Genomic DNA, 17,664 nt, shown 5'->3' on the forward strand with positions numbered 1-17,664 from the left:
TTAGTTTCTGAACTGGACAACCCCTTTAGGGCTCATGCACGGGCACCGACCGTGGGGCAGCCGCATGCGGATCACAGACCCATTCCGCATCCGATGGTCCGCACCACTACTTTTTTGCGGTGCGGAGGCACGTCCAGAAACACCACGGAAGCTCCGTAGTGCTTCCGTCGGGTTCCGATCCGTGCTTCTGCACTGCATCTCTGGATTTGCTGACCCATTCAAGTGAATGCTTCCGCATCTGTGATGCGGGGTGCACACGGCCGGTGACCCGTGTATTGTGGACCCGCAACGGCCGTGTGCATGAGCCTTTAGGTAGTACCATTAAACAGTTCTGTGAAGAAGCAGCACAGGCACAATACAGATTAAACCTGTTTGCCTGTTATTAATGTTAAAGCAAGTGGTAGTGTATATTATTAGTATAGTTTCTCAGATTTATTATAAGCATTATGTACCGGGGTATTATGGCTCTTTTCTATACATGTACACTTCACAACATTTGGAGAAATTAAACTTTACAGACCAATGACTAGATACTACTGAGAGTGATTTCAGGGGCGTAACTAAAATTCATAGAGCCCCAGAGCAAAATAGGATAGGATCTCCACCACATAGTATAAGAAAATTTAAATAAGCATACTGTAAGTAGCCTACAGTAATAGCACCATGTATCATAAAAACCACATTATAGCAAAATGCACTGTATTGTTACTAACCACAAAAGGGTACACTGTTCTTGGACCTGGTAGAGCCCCCCATCCTCTGGGCCCCATAGCAAGTGCTATGGCTTATCTGGCTATAGTTACTCTCATGAGTGATTTAAACATGAATATACAGTACAAGATGACTGACACAATTGCTCACACAACCCATCGTTCCTAATTATAGTAAGCTGAAAGCTGAAAGTACTGATCGTTTTCTTTTCTGTGAATCCTTTTAGAATTTCTTATAGAAATCAACTTTGCATGGCTGTAGGTGGACATCACTTCTTGAGTGAACTCTAAGCCTTGAAGAGAAGGAAATATTTCTGTAATTAATAACTTTGCCTTATGTTGCACCTAAATCATATACAGTGAGCATGAAAACTGGACATATCTGTACATTTTATGTAGTGTCAGCAAAAACGTGATTATGGGATAGGAATTGTATTCATGGATTTGTTGTTAAAATTTCTCATACCAATGCATAAACGTATACACAGTACAATTATATAACAAATGATATCCTTTATCAGTATGAAATACATAAACTTAAAGGGATTCTGTCACCAGGTTTGGGGCTATAGAGCTGCGGACATGCACGGCTAGATCGCCGCTAGCATGTCTGCAATATATGTGTCCTATAGGGCTGTGTGGTTTTAATTTCTTTAAAAAAGGATTTTATAGATATGTAAATGAGTGTTGAATGTGTCCAAGGGGATGTACTAACCTTACTTGTGCCCAGCCGTGCCCAGCCACGCCCGCCTGTGAAGGAGCCCAGCACCGCCTATGTCTCCTCCTTTCATCAACGATAGATAGCCGTAATCTCGCGATGCGCGAGCTCGCGCATGCGCAGTGCCGGTATAGTGTTCCTTCCCTGTGCTGGCATCAGCCTCAGGGAAAGAACTGCGCATGCGCGAGCTCGCGCATCGCGAGATTATGGCTATCTATCGTTGATGAAAGGAGGAGACATAGGCGGTGCTGGGCTCCTTCACAGGCAGGCGTGGCTGATCTAGCCGTGCATGTCCGTATCTCTATAGCCCCAAACCTGGTGACAGAATCCCTTTAAAATATCAGTAGCAGCAGCAATCATGTATTAATAAATAGGAATAATACAGGTGGTATACGTAAATAACAATCAAACTATATAGGGCCCCTCAGAATGCTGATACAAATACTACTAGCCTCAACCAGTGAGCAAACAGCTCTACTGCCCATACAGGTAAAGTGCAGGGTGCATCAGACACATAATAAATGTAACAGGGATAAAAGGTCGAGAGAATATACCGACCAGTATACTCCTAGTCCTGACGCGCATTTTGCATATCGCTTCCTTAAGGGATGTTTAATTTGTAATTAACGATGAACAAATCGATACATACGAATCGATTCCTGACAGCTTCCCCATCTTGCGCTGCCTTGATAATCTTACACATGCGCCGTTACTGCGTGTATTTTTCCATGCGCAGATGATATGCCTATGAATCTACATCAATGAATTTGCATACGACGCTAAAAGGATTTTAGAGGCCCGCTCAAAATCACTGATTCGTTTTTGTAGGCATATCATCTTTTGCACACGTGCATATACTTGAAGATGTGCAACCAGGCATGGGATTTAGCCAGTTCCCTTCAGTTCTCCAGATCCGGTTGTTAAAATTAGAGCAAATAGACATTTGGTGGAGTTAGAGGTGTGGGCCAACACTGTAAAAAACTTAGGCTTTTAAAAAGTTGGGCAGTATGTGTGTGTAGTGTACCATGTATATGGTGTATTTATGTGTATGTGTGTTGCATATATATGGTGTATGTATATATGTGTCGTGATGCCACGTGTCCACCGTTGAGTAGGGAACCTGCAGGGCCGGCGCCACCTGTAAGGCGACCTAGGCAGCCGCCTAGGGCGCAATTTACCAGGGGGCGCCGGCCCCGTGCAGTTTAAAAAAAAGCATTGGTTAAGTGGCGGCCGGGCTGGTACTGCCGCAAGATTTTTTTTAAAGTGCGGCGGCGGGCCCTCCCCGGCACCGGGCGGCTTCCGCACTGCCCGGGCTGGCACGTCTATGATTGTGCACCGCCCGGGCGCAGCCTAAAGAGAGAGGGACTGACAGGAGGTAAGCGCCTCTAATGTAGCGTGGCCGAGCTCTGTTCGGTCCGCGGTACAGGAGCTTTTGTTTCCTGTACCTGGCCAGACTAACAGGAAGTGCTCACTTAGTGGGCACTTCCTTTCAGCCGGCCGGGTACAGGAAAAAAATGCTCCTGTACTGCTGACCGAACAGAGCTCGGCCATGCTACACTAGAGGTGGGGGGGGATGAGAGTGACAAGGGAGGGGGGGGGTGGAAATTAGAGTGACAAGGGAGTGGGGGGGAATGAGAGTGACAAGGGAGGGGGGGGAAATGAGAGTGACAAGGGAGTGGGGGGGAAATGAGAGTGACAAGGGAGGGGGGGAATGGGAGTGACAAGAGAGGGGGGGAATGAGAGTGACAAGGGAGGGGGGAATGAGAGTGACAAGAGGGGGAATGAGAGTGACAATGGAGTCGGGGGGGAATGAGAGTGACAAGGGAGTGGGGGGAAATGAGAGTGACAAGGGAGGGGGGGAATGAGAGTGACAAGAGAGGGGGGAATGAGAGTGACAAGGGAGGGGGGGAATGAGAGTGACAAGGGAGGGGGGGAATGAGAGTGACAATGGAGTCGGGGGGAATGAGAGTGACAAGGAAGGGGGGATGAAATGAGAGTGACAAGGGAGTGGGGGGAAATGAGAGTGACAAGGGAGGGGGGAAATGAGAGTGACAAGGGAGGGGGGAATGAGAGTGACAGGGGAGGAATGAGAGTGACAAGGGAGGGGAGGAATGAGAGTGACAAGGGAGGGGGGGAATGAGAGTGACAAGGGAGGAGGGATAAGAGTGACAAGGGAAGGAGGGGGAGAAGAGAGTGACAAGGGAGGGGGGAGAAGTGAGTGACAAGGGAGGGAGGGGGGGAGAGAGAGTGACAAAGGAGGGAGGGGGGACAAGGGAAAGAGGGGGGGAAGAGAGTGACAAGGGAGGGAGGGGGGGGGGAAAGAGAGTGACAAGGGAGGGAGGGGGGGGGGAGAAAGTGACAAGGAAGGGAGGGGGGGAAGAGAGTGACAAGGGAGGGGGGGAGAGAGTGACAAGGGAGGGAGAAGAGAGTGACGAGGAGGGGGGGAGAAGAGAGTGACGAGGGAGGGCGGAGAAGAGAGTGAAAAGGGAGGGAGGGGGGAGAAGAGAGTGACAAGGGAGGGAGGGGGGAGAAGAGAATAACAAGGGAGGGAAGGGGGAGAAGAGAGTGACAAGGGAGGGAGGGGGGAGAAGAGAGTGACAAGGAGGGGGAGAAGAGAGTAACAAGGGAGGGAGGGGGGAGAAGAAGAGAGTGACAAGGGGGGGAGAAGAGAGTGACAAGGGAGAGGGTGAGAAGAGAGTGACAAGGGAGGGAGGGGGGGAGAAGAGTGTGACAAGGGGGGGAGAAGAGAGTGACAAGGGAGGGAGGGGGGGAGAAGAGAGTGACAAGGGAGGGGGGGAAGAGAGTGACAAGGGAGGAGGGAGGAGAAGAGAGTGACAAGGGAGTCCCCAGAGCCAGACCAAGAGCCAGACTGCAGCCAGAGACCAGATCATCTTATTGTCCTGGTGGTAAGTAGACAATGCAATATGTTTATTATTTAATTGTTTAGTTATTAATACTACATTGGAAACTAATTTACCTCACATTAAAAGGACACTATAGTCCCAGAACCACTACAGTTTAATGTAGTGGTACTGGTGTCTATAGCCTGTTCCTGCAGAGAAAATACACTGTGTAGTACTGGTGTTAAAGGAGCACTATAGTGCCAGGAAAACAAACTCATTTTCCTGGCACTATATAGTTGTTAGGAGTGGGGCACCCTCGTGTCCCCCTCCCACTGGGTTGAAGGGGTTAGAACTCTTCTCCCCGATCCTCCTCTCAGCTGCGAATGCGCATGCGCACGCATTCAAAACTATGTTCCGCGTCTTCCCACTGTAATTTTCACAGTGAGAATCATGGAAGCACCTCTAGCGGCTGTCAGGGAGACAGCTACAAGAAGCTTGATTAACCCTAAGGGAAACATAGCAGTTCTTTTAATTTAAATGCTGAGAAAGGGGTGGAACATATGTGATGTCATGATATGGGCAGATCATCTGATAAGGGGGGGCGGCAATTCTTCTCTTGCCTAGGCTGGCAAAAATCTGTGCACCGGCCCTGGGAACCTGTTGTTGAAAATTGGAATCCCACCCCTGTGTGCAACCATGTTAATCTGCTGGTACAGTGAGGAATTGTGTCATGGTGCGGTTCACTGTAACAGTTTTGGCCATGTAGGCTGGCTGCATTCTCTCTTGCGTACTGGCTGCAGGCCGAAACCTGTGTATGCTGGTTGCTTGGGGCTGTGTGCTGGCTGTGGTGTCTTGTGTGAACTATGCCCATGTTTGTGTGTACTTCCCGTGTCTGCATCTCTGTGCAGTTCCTATCACTGTTGCCGTGCAGGCTGGCTGCAGGCTCCCTTGCGTACTGGTGGCAGGCCAACACCTGTGTATGCTGGTTGCTTCGGAATGCGTGCTGGCTGCTGTGTAGTATGTGAACTGTGGCCTGTGTTTGTGGCTTCCTGTGTCTGCATCTCTGTGGTGCCTGTGTCTGTTGCAGTGCAGGCTGGCTTCATGCTCTTTGTGTACTGGCTGTGGGTGTTCCATGCATTCTGAATCTGCGATGCGTGCTGGCTGCGGCCTTGTGTGTGAACATGAGGGGGGAGTTGCAGAGAGCAATGAGGAGAAAGCAAAGCTATTAAATATTTTTTTCTCCACTGTATTCACCAAACAAATAAATTGTCAGATGAAATGCAGAATGTAAAAGTAAATCCCCCATTAATAGTGCCCTGTCTGACCCAGGAAGATGTACAGTGGCGTCTTAAAAAGATTAAAATAGACAAATAGCTAGGACCAGATGGCATACACCCCCATATCCTAAGAGAATTAAGTGATGGCATAGCCAGACCCTTATTTCTGATATTTAAGGACTCTATAATGACAGGAAGTGTTCCACAGGATTGGCACATAGCAAATGTGATGCCAATATTCAAAAAGGGTCCAAAAACAGAGCCCGGAAACTATAGGCCAGTGAGTTTAACATCTGTCATGGGTAAACTGTTTGAAAGTTTTCTAAGATATGCTTTCTTGCAGTACCTCAATGAAAATAGGCAAATAACGTCATATCAACATGAGGGATTGGTCATGTCAAACTAATTTAATCAGTTTCTATGAGGAGGTAAGTTCTAAACTTGACAGCGGCAAATTAATGGATGTCGTATATCTGGACTTCTCCAAAGTATTTGACACTGTACCACATAAGAGGTTAGTATATACAATGAGAATGCTTGGACTGGGGAAAAATGTCTGTATGTAGGTAAGTAACTGGCTCAGTGATAGAAAACAGAGGGTGGTTATTAACGGTACACACTCAGATTGGGTCACACTCACTAGTGGGGTACCACAGGAGTCAGTATTGGGCCCTATTCTCTTCAATATATTAATTAATGATCTTGTAGAAGGTTTGCACAGTAAAATATACATTTTTGCAGATGACACTAAACTGTGTAAAGTAATTAACACATTAGAGGACAGTATACGTCCGAAGATGAATCTGGATAGATTCGAGGCTTGGGCAGAGAAGTGGCAGATGAGGTTTAATACTGACAAATATTAAATTTTTCCGCCTTATAAACTATGCTACTGTGTTTTATAGAAATTAGCTTTGGAACAGTTTGTCAATTTGCTGGCAAAGAAACTTTCCATGTGTTAAAAATACACTTTGGGGGACATGAAGGCTATTACCACAGTCTTGTGACGTTAAAGAAGGCAGACTTAAAAGTGACAGAAAAAACAATGCAATTAAATACCCCTTTTATGTCCTTATGTATAAATTAACCATACCCCTATTATAAGAAGATAACTTCTGTTCTTTTAAAAATTTTATTTGTTATCCATATTTTATGATTATCACCCTTTCAACACAGCATTTCTGGGAACCTATTTTATTATCTATATATAAGTCCCCAATATATTTGTCAGTTCATATACTGGAACATCGGAATGTGTAAATATTTGTTTTTATTTAAGGGGTGTCCCAATGTCCTTAAGTGATGACATATCGCTAGGATATGCCACCATGTTATGACTGGTGGGGGTCTGACATCTGGGACCCCTTCCAATCTTAAGCATGAGCAGATCAATCCAAAAATATAGCACTTTCCTCTTTTAAAGATACAGTCCCACAATTTTTTATATTCTCTGACCTGTTAGAAAGCTACATCATGTAAAGTGTAGTGAAAGTTATTTTCTTACCAGTGATTGTATTTGTGAGTTATAACTTTTCTTCTGATCCTCATGTGATCAACATTCTGACTCTCCAAATAACACAGCATCTTATGTGTGGACAGGAAGCCAGTTTCTTTATGTATTCCTATGGGAACCTCAATGTCAATTTTATAGGAGTGAATAGAGAAGTAACAGACTTTCTCTCCTATGCCAATTGGGAAGGCAGAGTGTTGGTCACATGACACAAATAAGGATCAGAAAGGAGGTTATGATTCACAAATATAGTCCCTGGTAAGAAGATGACCTTCACCTTTTCATCATGCACCTTTCTAACAGGTCACAGAATAAAAAAATTGTGAGAGTGCTTCTTTGAGTTCTATATGCCCAGAGGTGCTCACAGTCACTTGGCTGGGCAGGAAACATCAGTGTGGCCCAATGTACTTAGCCAGCAGCCCTGCTGTGCTGGGAAGTCTTAGAAGGAGGGATAGTGCTAAAGTTGCACTGAGTCACCTTTATTCTCAGAATAGGTGGCCAGGCTTCTGAGAGGTTGGATCCCAAATCAGGGGCATAATGATCGCGGTCGCAGAAAATGTGACCACAATCAGGCCCTGTGGGGGAGGGGGCCCGAAGCACTCAAATGTAATGGGGGCTGGCACTGTCACTGTACTTCATGCCGGGCCCCCGTGTTCACAAACTAAGCAAGTGGGCGGAGCCTGATTAATATTGGTTGAGTCATACCTGAGTCATATTTGAATACTACTAGTAGTGCAGCGTCGGGGCCTGATAAATGCAGGACCGACTGCATGTGATTATGCTGTGATAAGCGCTCAAATGGGGACCTGGCATGAAGCACAGTGACAGTGCCGGGCCCTGTTACATGTGAGTGAAGACTGGGGGAAAATTACTAGGGGCTCTATAGGGAGTTGAATATTACTGGGGGCAGTGGAAAGACATTACTGGAGTCAGGGGGGACATTACTGGGGGTAGTGGGGGACATTACTGGGGGCAGTGGGAGACATTACTGGGGGCAGTGGGGGAGATTACTATGGGCAATGGAAGGACATTACTGGGGTAAGTGGAAGGACATTACTGGGGAAGTGGAAGAACATTACTGGGGGCAGTATAGAGACATTACTGTGGGTGCTATAGGGACATTACTAGGGGTAGTGGGGTGATATTATTATTACCAGAGACCAGGAATGTAACAATCGCTATTGTAGAGGGTGCAATCTCGACCAGGCCCAGCAGGGGGTTCCTGATCCACAGTTTGCCCTGGGGCCCGTAGAACTCCAGTTATGCTGTCTTCAATGATTATGAAGTGATTGCATATCCTAACAATACTCTATTCTCAGAAGAATGTAGCACTCGTGTGCTGGTTTGGGTGCTCCTTCTTTAAAAACTAAAGAAGGAAGGTATATGGAAGAAGATAAAGAACTAGCTGACTGCCTCAATAAATACTTCTGTTCAGTTTTTACAAAGGAAAATGAAGTTGAAGGACCTCAGTTGGGAAAGAAGACTAATGAATCTTTTGACGCATGTGTCTTTACAGAGGAAGAGGTTCTAAGTCAACTGTCTAAAATTAATACAAATAAGTCACAGGGGCCTGATGGGATACACCCAAAGCTATTAAAAGAGCTCAGCAGTGAACTAGCAAAACCATTGACAGATTTATTTAACCAATCACTGGCAACAGGATTCGTCCCAGAAGATTGGAAATTAGCAAATGTTGTGCCCATTCACAAGAAAGGTAGTAGGGAAGAATCGGGCAACTATAGGCCAGTAGGCCTGACATCAATAGTGGGGAAATTAATGGAAACCATACTTAAGGAGAGGATTGTGGACCATCTAAAATCCCATGGATTGAAAGATGAAAAACAGCATGGGTTTACTTCAGAGAGATCATGTCAAACTAATCTTATTGATTTTTTTGATTGGGTGACTAAAATAATAGATGGAGGAGGTGCAGTAGACATCGCTTATCTAGACTTTAGTAAGGCTTTTGATACTGTCCCACATAGAAGGCTTATCAATAAAGTGCAGTCATTGGGCTTGGACTCCCATATTGTTGAATGGATTAGGCAGTGGCTGAGGGACAGGCAACAGAGGGTTGTAGTCAATGAAGTATATTCAGACCAAGGTCTTGTTACCAGTGGGGTACCTCAGGGATCTGTTCTGGGACCCATATTGTTTAATATCTTTATCAGCGAAATTGCAGAAGGCCTCAATGGTAAGGTGTGTCTTTTTGCTGATGACACAAAGATTTGTAACAGGGTTGATGTTCCTGGAGGAATACACCAAATGGAAAAGGACTTAGGAAAACTAGAGGAATGGTCAAAAATCTGGCAACTAAAATTAAATGTTGATAAGTGCAAGATAATGCACCTGGGACGTAAAAACCCAAGAGCAGAATATAAAATCAGTGATACAGTCCTAACCTCAGTATCTGAGGAAAGGGATTTAGGGATCATTATTTCAGAAGACTTAAAGGTAGGCAGACAATGTCACAGAGCAGCAGGAAATGCTAGCAGAATGCTTGGGTGTATAGCAAGAGGAATTACCAGTAGAAAGAGGGAGGTGCTCATGCCGCTCTACAGAGCACTAGTGAGACCTCATTTGGAGTATTGTGCTCAGTACTGGAGACCATATCTCCAGAAGGATATTGATACTTTGGAGAGAGTTCAGAGAAGAGCTACTAAACTGGTACATGGATTGCAGGATAAAACTTACCAGGAAAGATTAAAGGACCTTAGCATGTATAGCTTGGAAGAAAGACGAGACAGAGGGGATATGATAGAAACTTATAAATACATAAAGGGAATCAACAAGGTAAAAGAGGAAAGAATATTTAAAAGAAGAAAAACTGCTACAAGAGGACATCGTTTTAAATTAGAGGGGCAAAGGTTTAAAAGTAATATCAGGAAGTATTACTTTACTGAGAGAGTAGTGGATGCATGGAATAGCCTTCCTGCAGAAGTGGCAGCTGCAAATACAGTGGAGGAGTTTAAGCATGCATGGGATAGGCAAAAGGCCATCCTTCATATAAGATAGGGTCAGGGGCTATCCATAGTATTTAGTATATTGGGCAGACTAGATGGGCCAATATACTAGAAGATCAATAAGAAGATCAATAAGAAACCAAATTGTTTGGAGTCTATAGATGTTAAAGTAGAGATAGATCAGGATAATACAGTAGGGTCCTATGGCGACCTGCTACGTCTATACTTAACATGATATCTCACATATTATGGGAAAGAGTATATATATAGTAAGTGTAAACAGATTCATATAGCAGGGACATCAATGTCATATAGATATCATCTACATGAAAATACAGTAATGTAATGCATATTATGCATAGACAAATTCTGAAATTTCCTTAATCCATCCTCTGATAATGGTTTCATTAGGTAATTCATACCATCTGTATATATTCGGAAAAGGTTGTGAACAAAGGTTAAGGACATCAACAGTAGTTTGATATAATTAGCAGATACACTGTGATCCAAGTACCGAGTCCCCTGGGTAGTAGAACAAATGAAACTCACCTAGTTGCCATAGGGAAGAAGAAAGTAGATGATGAGAGTTGTGGAAAGGTGTATTCACACCATGGGACTTAATAACATATGAATAATCTTTTAACTGTACAGTATTGTGACCACAGCAAAAGAAGAATTGGGCCATACATTCCTAAGTAACTCTCCCACAAAGTATCTGCTGTAGGCAACCCTTAGCTGTTCAATAAGCAATGGACACTGATATTCATTCCTAGAAATCATGAGATATCATGCCTGGGTGACAATATAATAATCTCTAGGATAGCTGAATAGCCTTGCCTCCAAAGGGGACATTTTAGACATGTGATGATGCTTCCAGAACTGGGGAGATCCAGATACTTCTGTGACCTGTTCTGCAAGTCTGTTTGACTTTTAGATTAAGGTTAGCTCTGGTTTGAAGGATACAAACTACAGAAGGGTGTTAAAATCTACAACTCTGTCTGCAAACTATAAATTGACTGTGCTTATCGGCTAATACAGTATCTTGAAAGTTTTCCAGAGGTGGGCAATAGAGCTATATGAGTGCATACATAAGCATGCACAAAGAAGTCCAATTAGGCACTTGTAATCTCCCATCACCTTTTGACTTTCTTTGTACACTTTTTCCTTAGTTTCCTGTATATACTGCATTTACAGTATACCCTCGGTATAATATACCCTTTAAAAATCCAGTAGTCTTTTATCAAAACACCCCATCAGATTCTACAAGGGGACCTCTGTGAAACCACAGTATATTGGTTTCTTGTTTTACATTTGTTGATTTGATGAAGGTGGGGTGCTAGCTATCCTTTATGGGTGTACATATCCACCAGTAATTGTGAGCCATGGATGAGACTAGCTTATTACATGTGATCTAATAGACAATAGCGAGCACAGTCTATTTTTTAAGGTTGACTGCACTACTTGATATTTATTAATTTCTAGAACTGGATAATTATAAATGGAAATATTTCTTATATTACTTCACATATTTTATATGCCTTGGTTGTAATATCCAACTGCATGATCAAAGAGCAGCCATAGTCAATTTGATGAATAACTTTATCATGTAAATTGTATTAAACCTTTTTGTAAATCCATATTTATTCAGATGTGCTGGATGTAATAAATTATATGCCCTAAGGGCTCTTATTTACTACATAAAACTATATGAAATAATGCAATTGAAGAAAGAATACTGGAAGCTTAATATGACTCTTACCCATGTGTTTGACTCTCCAGAATATTCATTTTGGCTAGTGTTTTGCCTTTGAAGTCTATCCAGGAAAGCATTGTTCACTCTTTAAAATATAAGAACATAATGCCATTAGATATTTTTAAATAAAATTTTGCAATTCTAAACATAGACATTTACCTGACTTTCAGTGACAGTACCAAAATGTAAGACATAGTAAGCACTTGGTAGTAGGAATAACTTCTGCCCAAGAAGCTGAAAAGATCTATCTATCTATCTATCTATCTATCTATCTATCTATCTATCTATCTATCTATCTATCTATCTATCTATCTATCTATCTATCTATCTATCTATCTATCTTTCTTGTTTTATACAGCATACTTACAAGTATAATTGTATATGTATCCATAATCATTACAGTTTTTACGATCTGCTATTGACATTTAATATCCAGTATCTAAAGCTAGAGATGTGAGATGGAAACTTCAGTAATTTTCATGAAAATTATTGAAACTTGCTTCGCCACATCTCCAGCTTCAGCCCACTAGGGATCATAAGAACAATTTAAGTGGCAAGATGGACTTGAAACGTGATAGTGAGCTAAAGGAGAATAGGTTAATCCCAGGACCCATCTTACCCACCACCAGAACCATTTAGGAAAAGAAGTTACAGCAACTACTTGAAAGGTAGCAGTTGAAGGAAAATGGAGGTGGACATGAGGCGAGTATCCAGATACTGAAGATGAAGGAGTTCAAGTGAAGAATTTGCTAGATATGATATGTAAGGTGAACTTAAAAAAAAAGGTTTTGACAGCTACAGCCAAAAAAATACAGTCAGGTCCATAAATATTGGGACATAGACACAATTCTAACATTTTTGGCTCTATACACCACCACAATGGATTTGAAATGAAACAAATAAGATGTGCTTTAACTGCAGACTGTCAGCTTTAATTTGAGGGTATTTACATCCAAATCAGGTGAACGGTGTAGGAATTACAACAGTTTGCATATGTGCCTCCCACTTGTTAAGGGACCAAAAGTAATGGGACAGAATAATAATCATAAATCAAACTTTCACTTTTTAATACTTGGTTGCAAATCCTTTGCAGTCAATTACAGCTTGAAGTCTGGAACGCATAGACATCACCAGACGCTGGATTTCATCCCTGGTGATGCTCTGCCAGGCCTCTACTGCAACTGTCTTCAGTTCCTGCTTGTTCTTGGGGCATTTTCCCTTCAGTTTTGTCTTCAGCAAGTGAAATGCATGCTCAATCGGATTCAGGTCAGGTGATTGACTTGGCCATTACATAACATTCCACTTCTTTCCCTTAAAAAACTCTTTGGTTGCTTTTGCAGTATGCTTTGGATCATTGGCCATCTGCACTGTGAAGCACCGTCCAATGAGTTCTGAAGCATTTGGCTGAATATGAGCAGATAATATTGCCCGAAACACTTCAGAATTCATCCTGCTGCTTTTGTCAGCAGTCACATCATCAATAAATACAAGAGATCCAGTTCCATTGGCAGCCATACATGCCCACGCCATAACACTACCACCACCATGCTTCACTGATGAGGTGGTATGCTTAGGATCATGAGCATTTCCTTTCCTTCTCCATACTCTTCTCTTCCCATCACTCTGGTACAAGTTGATGTTGGTCTCATCTGTCCATAGGATGTTTTTCCAGAACTGTTAAGGCTTTTTTAGATGTCGTTTGGCAAACTCTAATCTGGCCTTCCTGTTTTTGAGGCTCACCAATGGTTTACATCTTGTGGTGAACACTCTGTATTCATGCTCTGGTGAAGTCTTCTCTTGATTGTTTACTTTGACACACATACACATACCTCCTGGAGAGTGTTCTTGATCTGGCCAACTGTTGTGAAGGGTGTTTTCTTCACCAGGGAAAGAATTCTTTGGTCATTCACCACAGTTGTTTTCCCTTGTCTTCCGGGTTTTTGGTGTTGCTGAGCTCACCGATGCGTTCCTTCTTTTTAAGAATAATCCAAACAGTTGTTTTGGCCACGCCTAATGTTTTTGCTATCTCTCTGATGGGTTTGTTTAGTTTTTTCAGCCTAATGATGGCTTGCTTCACTGATAGTGACAGCTCTTTGGATCTCATCTTAAGAGTTGACAGCAACAGATTACAAATGCAAATAGCACACTTGAAATGCATTCTGGACCTTTTATCTGCTCATTGTAATTGGGATAATGAGGGAATAACACACACCTGGCCATAGATCAGCAGAGAAGCCAATTTTCCCATTACTTTTGGTCCCTTAACAAGTGGGAGGCACATATGCAAACTGTTGTAATTCCTACACCGTTCACCTTATTTGGATGTAAATACCCTCAAATTAAAGCTGACAGTCTGCAGTTAAAGCACATCTTGTCTGTTTCATCTTAAATCTATTGTGGTGGTGTATAGAGCCAAAAATGTTAGAATTGTGTCGATGTCCCAATATTTATGGACCTGAATGTATATATATATTTTATCAAATAGTAGCTTTCAGCTTCTCAATGATCTTCTTTACTATGGTATGTTCTCCGAAGGCCAAAATACACAAATTTCTGCATGTCTTGGTGCTGACTTTAATTAAAGGGATTCTGTCACCTCTCATAACACAAATTCGGATTTTAAACCAGTCATGCTCCACAGCTTACCTTGAATCGGCTGTGCTGTTCTATATTGTAATCCGTCCAGTAGTTTTGCAGAAAAACGACTTTTATAATTATACAAATTAACCCTGAAGGTGCCCAGAGGGGCGTTATGTTCCCCTTTGTGTGCCCAGTAACGCCCCTCTTACAGTGCCCAAGACGCCTTCCTCCAGAATCCCTAACCGCCCACAGCGTCTCATCCCTCTCCTCCCCCTCCCTGACGGCCGAGCGAAGTCTCGCGCAGACGCAGTACCCACTGAAGGCTGCGCCAGTGCGATTTGCTGGAGACTGAGGGTAGGAGCTTCATCGTCGTCACTGGGCATGCGCCGAGCCCAGTGACGTCCGATGCTCGCTCTTCCCTCAGTCTCCAGCAAATCACACTGGCGCAACCCTCAGTGGGTACTGCGTCTGCGCGAGACTTCGCTCGGCCGTCAGGGAGGGGGAGGAGAGGGATGAGACGCTGTGGGCGGTTAGGGATTCTGGAGGAAGGCGTTTTGGGCACTGTAAGAGGGGCGTTACTGGGCACACAAAGGGGAACATTACTGGGCACCTTCAGGGTTAATTTGCATAGTTATAAAAGTTGTTTTTCTGCAAAACTACTGGACGGATTACAATATAGAACAGCACAGCCGATTCAAGGTAAGCTGTGGAGCATGCCTGGTTTAAAATCCAAATTTGTGTTATGAGAGGTGACAGAACCCCTTTAAAATTTAAAAGATGATATGGAGATAAGGTCTTCTTTTGACCAGACAGCAGTTTACAGAAATGGAAAAAAAGCAAGACTTTGAGATCCAAAAGCCAGGAAAAGGTAATGTAGAAAATAACATAATGACCTACAAATCTCCAGCTAACCAACACAAAGCGGGTGTGTTTTTGAAGCAGAGAACACCACTGCAGCATGATGACACCTCTACTGATGACTTTTCTGATCTGCTGACTTAATATGCCCTAGAAATGAGCAGTACACAAAAGAGACATATATAGGGGGCTGCTGGTTATCCCAGCGAGTTTCAGAATTTATGATATTGGAACTAGAAAGAGGATGCAGGAACAAATTATCTGTACTTCTTCAGACTTATGTTTATTATATTAACCTTTGTTGCCCTTGTGTAGATCACAGTAAAGAAGAGCTCAGAAAACCCTTACTACCTTGTCACATTGCTCTTGCTGAAGTGCCACAACCATAGTGTAAAAAATTGACATTGACAGTAATACTGTAAGGTATGTTCTCTAAGAGGAATGGGGAGATGCAGATTTTGAAGTGGTACTACACAATTGTGCAAGACTTGCTTTGTTTAATCACAAATGCATCTAAATGCACGTTTACATTTTTCTTTTTGGAATGAGAAGGCAAATATTGCTTTTTTTTTTTTTTTTTTTGCAAAACTGGTGCAATTTTACATTACTTTTTAACCTGTGCAGTCAGGCGTAAACCAAATAATGCATTATATACAATATATGCAGTCATGTATCAATCTGATCAGCACTTGATCCCATAGTAGTGCTGCAGCTGGAAAGGGCAATCCCCAAGCTATGTAATCCAAACAAGTTTGTACTTTATTTCACTTCATAGAGTACAGTCTCAGGACTCATCTCGGCCCATTCAGCCTTTCTCAACTGATACACGCATAACGTACATAACGTAGACACGGTATCTTATACAGTGAAAGGTGTTGAGCGCAGGTGACCTCAGACACTCCTAGAGTGGCACCAGATTCAAAATCGACAACACATCAAATGCAAACAATACAGAAAAAGCTGTATAAGATACCCTGTCTGCGTTACGCATGTATCACTTGAGAAAGGCTGGACAGGCTAAAATGCTTCCTGACACTGTACTCTATGAAGTGAAATAAAGTACAAACCTGTTTGGATTACATAGCAGCTGCTGGGATTTCTTTGCTTCTGTTTGTGCAATTTCTAAATATCTTATAAGTGAATTGCACTTCATATTAAGAGCTGTAATCTACAGTTTGTGAACAGACTGTTTACTACTACTGAAAGATAATAGGTTTGAAAGAGGTTATAAAATTCTTACAAAAATGCATCATACCTCCTGCGTTCCTCTTCTTGAGAAAGTGTACTTTGCTCTTGATGCTGCTTGAGTGCTTCAGCCTAGAAAAACAAAAACACTTTCTTATAAGCCTAATGCTCTTTTAATAATCCCAGAATTCTTCTAGTCTGGGGGGTGGGGTTTACAAGATCAAAACTGTTGCCAATGGAAATGTCATTTATTGTGTATATAAGAATATCAGTATAGCATATCTATCTATCTTTATTTTATACACTGGAGTCATATTATTATGACCACTTCCTACTTTTGACATCAGCAGCACGTAGTTCATAAAGGAAGTGTGTGATAGACTGTCTTCACACACATCCCTTGTTGCTGTCATGTGTAAAAGGGGCAATTGAGCAGAGTTGCAAAAAGGGGTGATTCTTGGCTTTCGGTCTAAGGGTGGCAGTATTTCTGAAACCGTGCAGTTTGTGAACAGTTTGCGTGCTGCTGTGGTGAAAGTGTATCATTAATGTGGACCAATGGCACCATTGTGAATAAACAACGGAGCACCACGTACCATTTATGTGAGAGATGGAAGGTACAAGAGCAGATCAAAAGAAGGAATAAGGGCGGACCAACACACTACAGTGGAGCAGCTCACCACCAAAATGAACCAGGGGACTACCAGACATGTGTCTAAAACAGTTCAGTGAACTCTATTGTGTATGGGGCTCAGAAGCAGACAGATGGTCACTGAACCTCTGCTAACAAAGTTGGATCAGCAGAAAAGGCTTCAATTTTTGTGACAGTATCAGAATTGGACCTCCCCTGATTAGCAAAGGGTTGCCTTCTCTGATGAGTCATGTTTTCTGCTTTATCGAATGGATGGACATTGGCACATCAGGTGAGAAACATCAGAGATCACACCCTATAACCATTACTGGAAGAACACAAGCAGTTGGTGGCAGTGTTATTGTCACAGTGTAGAGGGAGGAGAGGAACACCAGAATGACAACAGAAGGAAAATGACCAGGAACTAGGCCTCAAGGCTAGGGAAAGGGAAATGGTGAACACCTAAGGAAACCCTAAACCTAGAGTGCAGACTAAATTGAGGAGCAGTAATGGCCATAAGCTACACCTGAGACAAGAGGCGTGGTCATTACCAACAACAACACTGCAACAAGTGAAAACAGATAGGCTGTCTTCTAACCTCTGTCACTGGAGGGACCTTGACAGTTATGGTCTGGGGAA

At 43.0% G+C, this 17,664-nt stretch overlaps 1 protein-coding gene across 2 annotated transcripts in view; it reads right to left on the minus strand.

The window, feature by feature from the left end:
- Positions 1–217: 217 nt before the first annotated feature.
- EPSTI1 (epithelial stromal interaction 1) overlaps positions 218–17,664 on the minus strand; it is a 198,141-nt gene continuing 180,694 nt past the window's right edge. For both annotated transcript variants that reach the window (XM_040425422.1, XM_040425421.1), the window contains 3 exons: positions 16,468–16,529; positions 11,781–11,859; positions 218–1,003 (listed from right to left, as the gene is read on the minus strand). In XM_040425422.1, the coding sequence (XP_040281356.1) occupies positions 998–1,003; positions 11,781–11,859; positions 16,468–16,529 (147 nt within the window). In that variant the 3' untranslated portion in view covers positions 218–997. The remainder of the gene's footprint in view (positions 1,004–11,780; positions 11,860–16,467; positions 16,530–17,664) is intronic.

This window comes from Bufo bufo, chromosome 3 (assembly GCF_905171765.1).
Source record: "Bufo bufo chromosome 3, aBufBuf1.1, whole genome shotgun sequence".
Taxonomy (NCBI): Eukaryota; Metazoa; Chordata; class Amphibia; order Anura; family Bufonidae; genus Bufo; species Bufo bufo.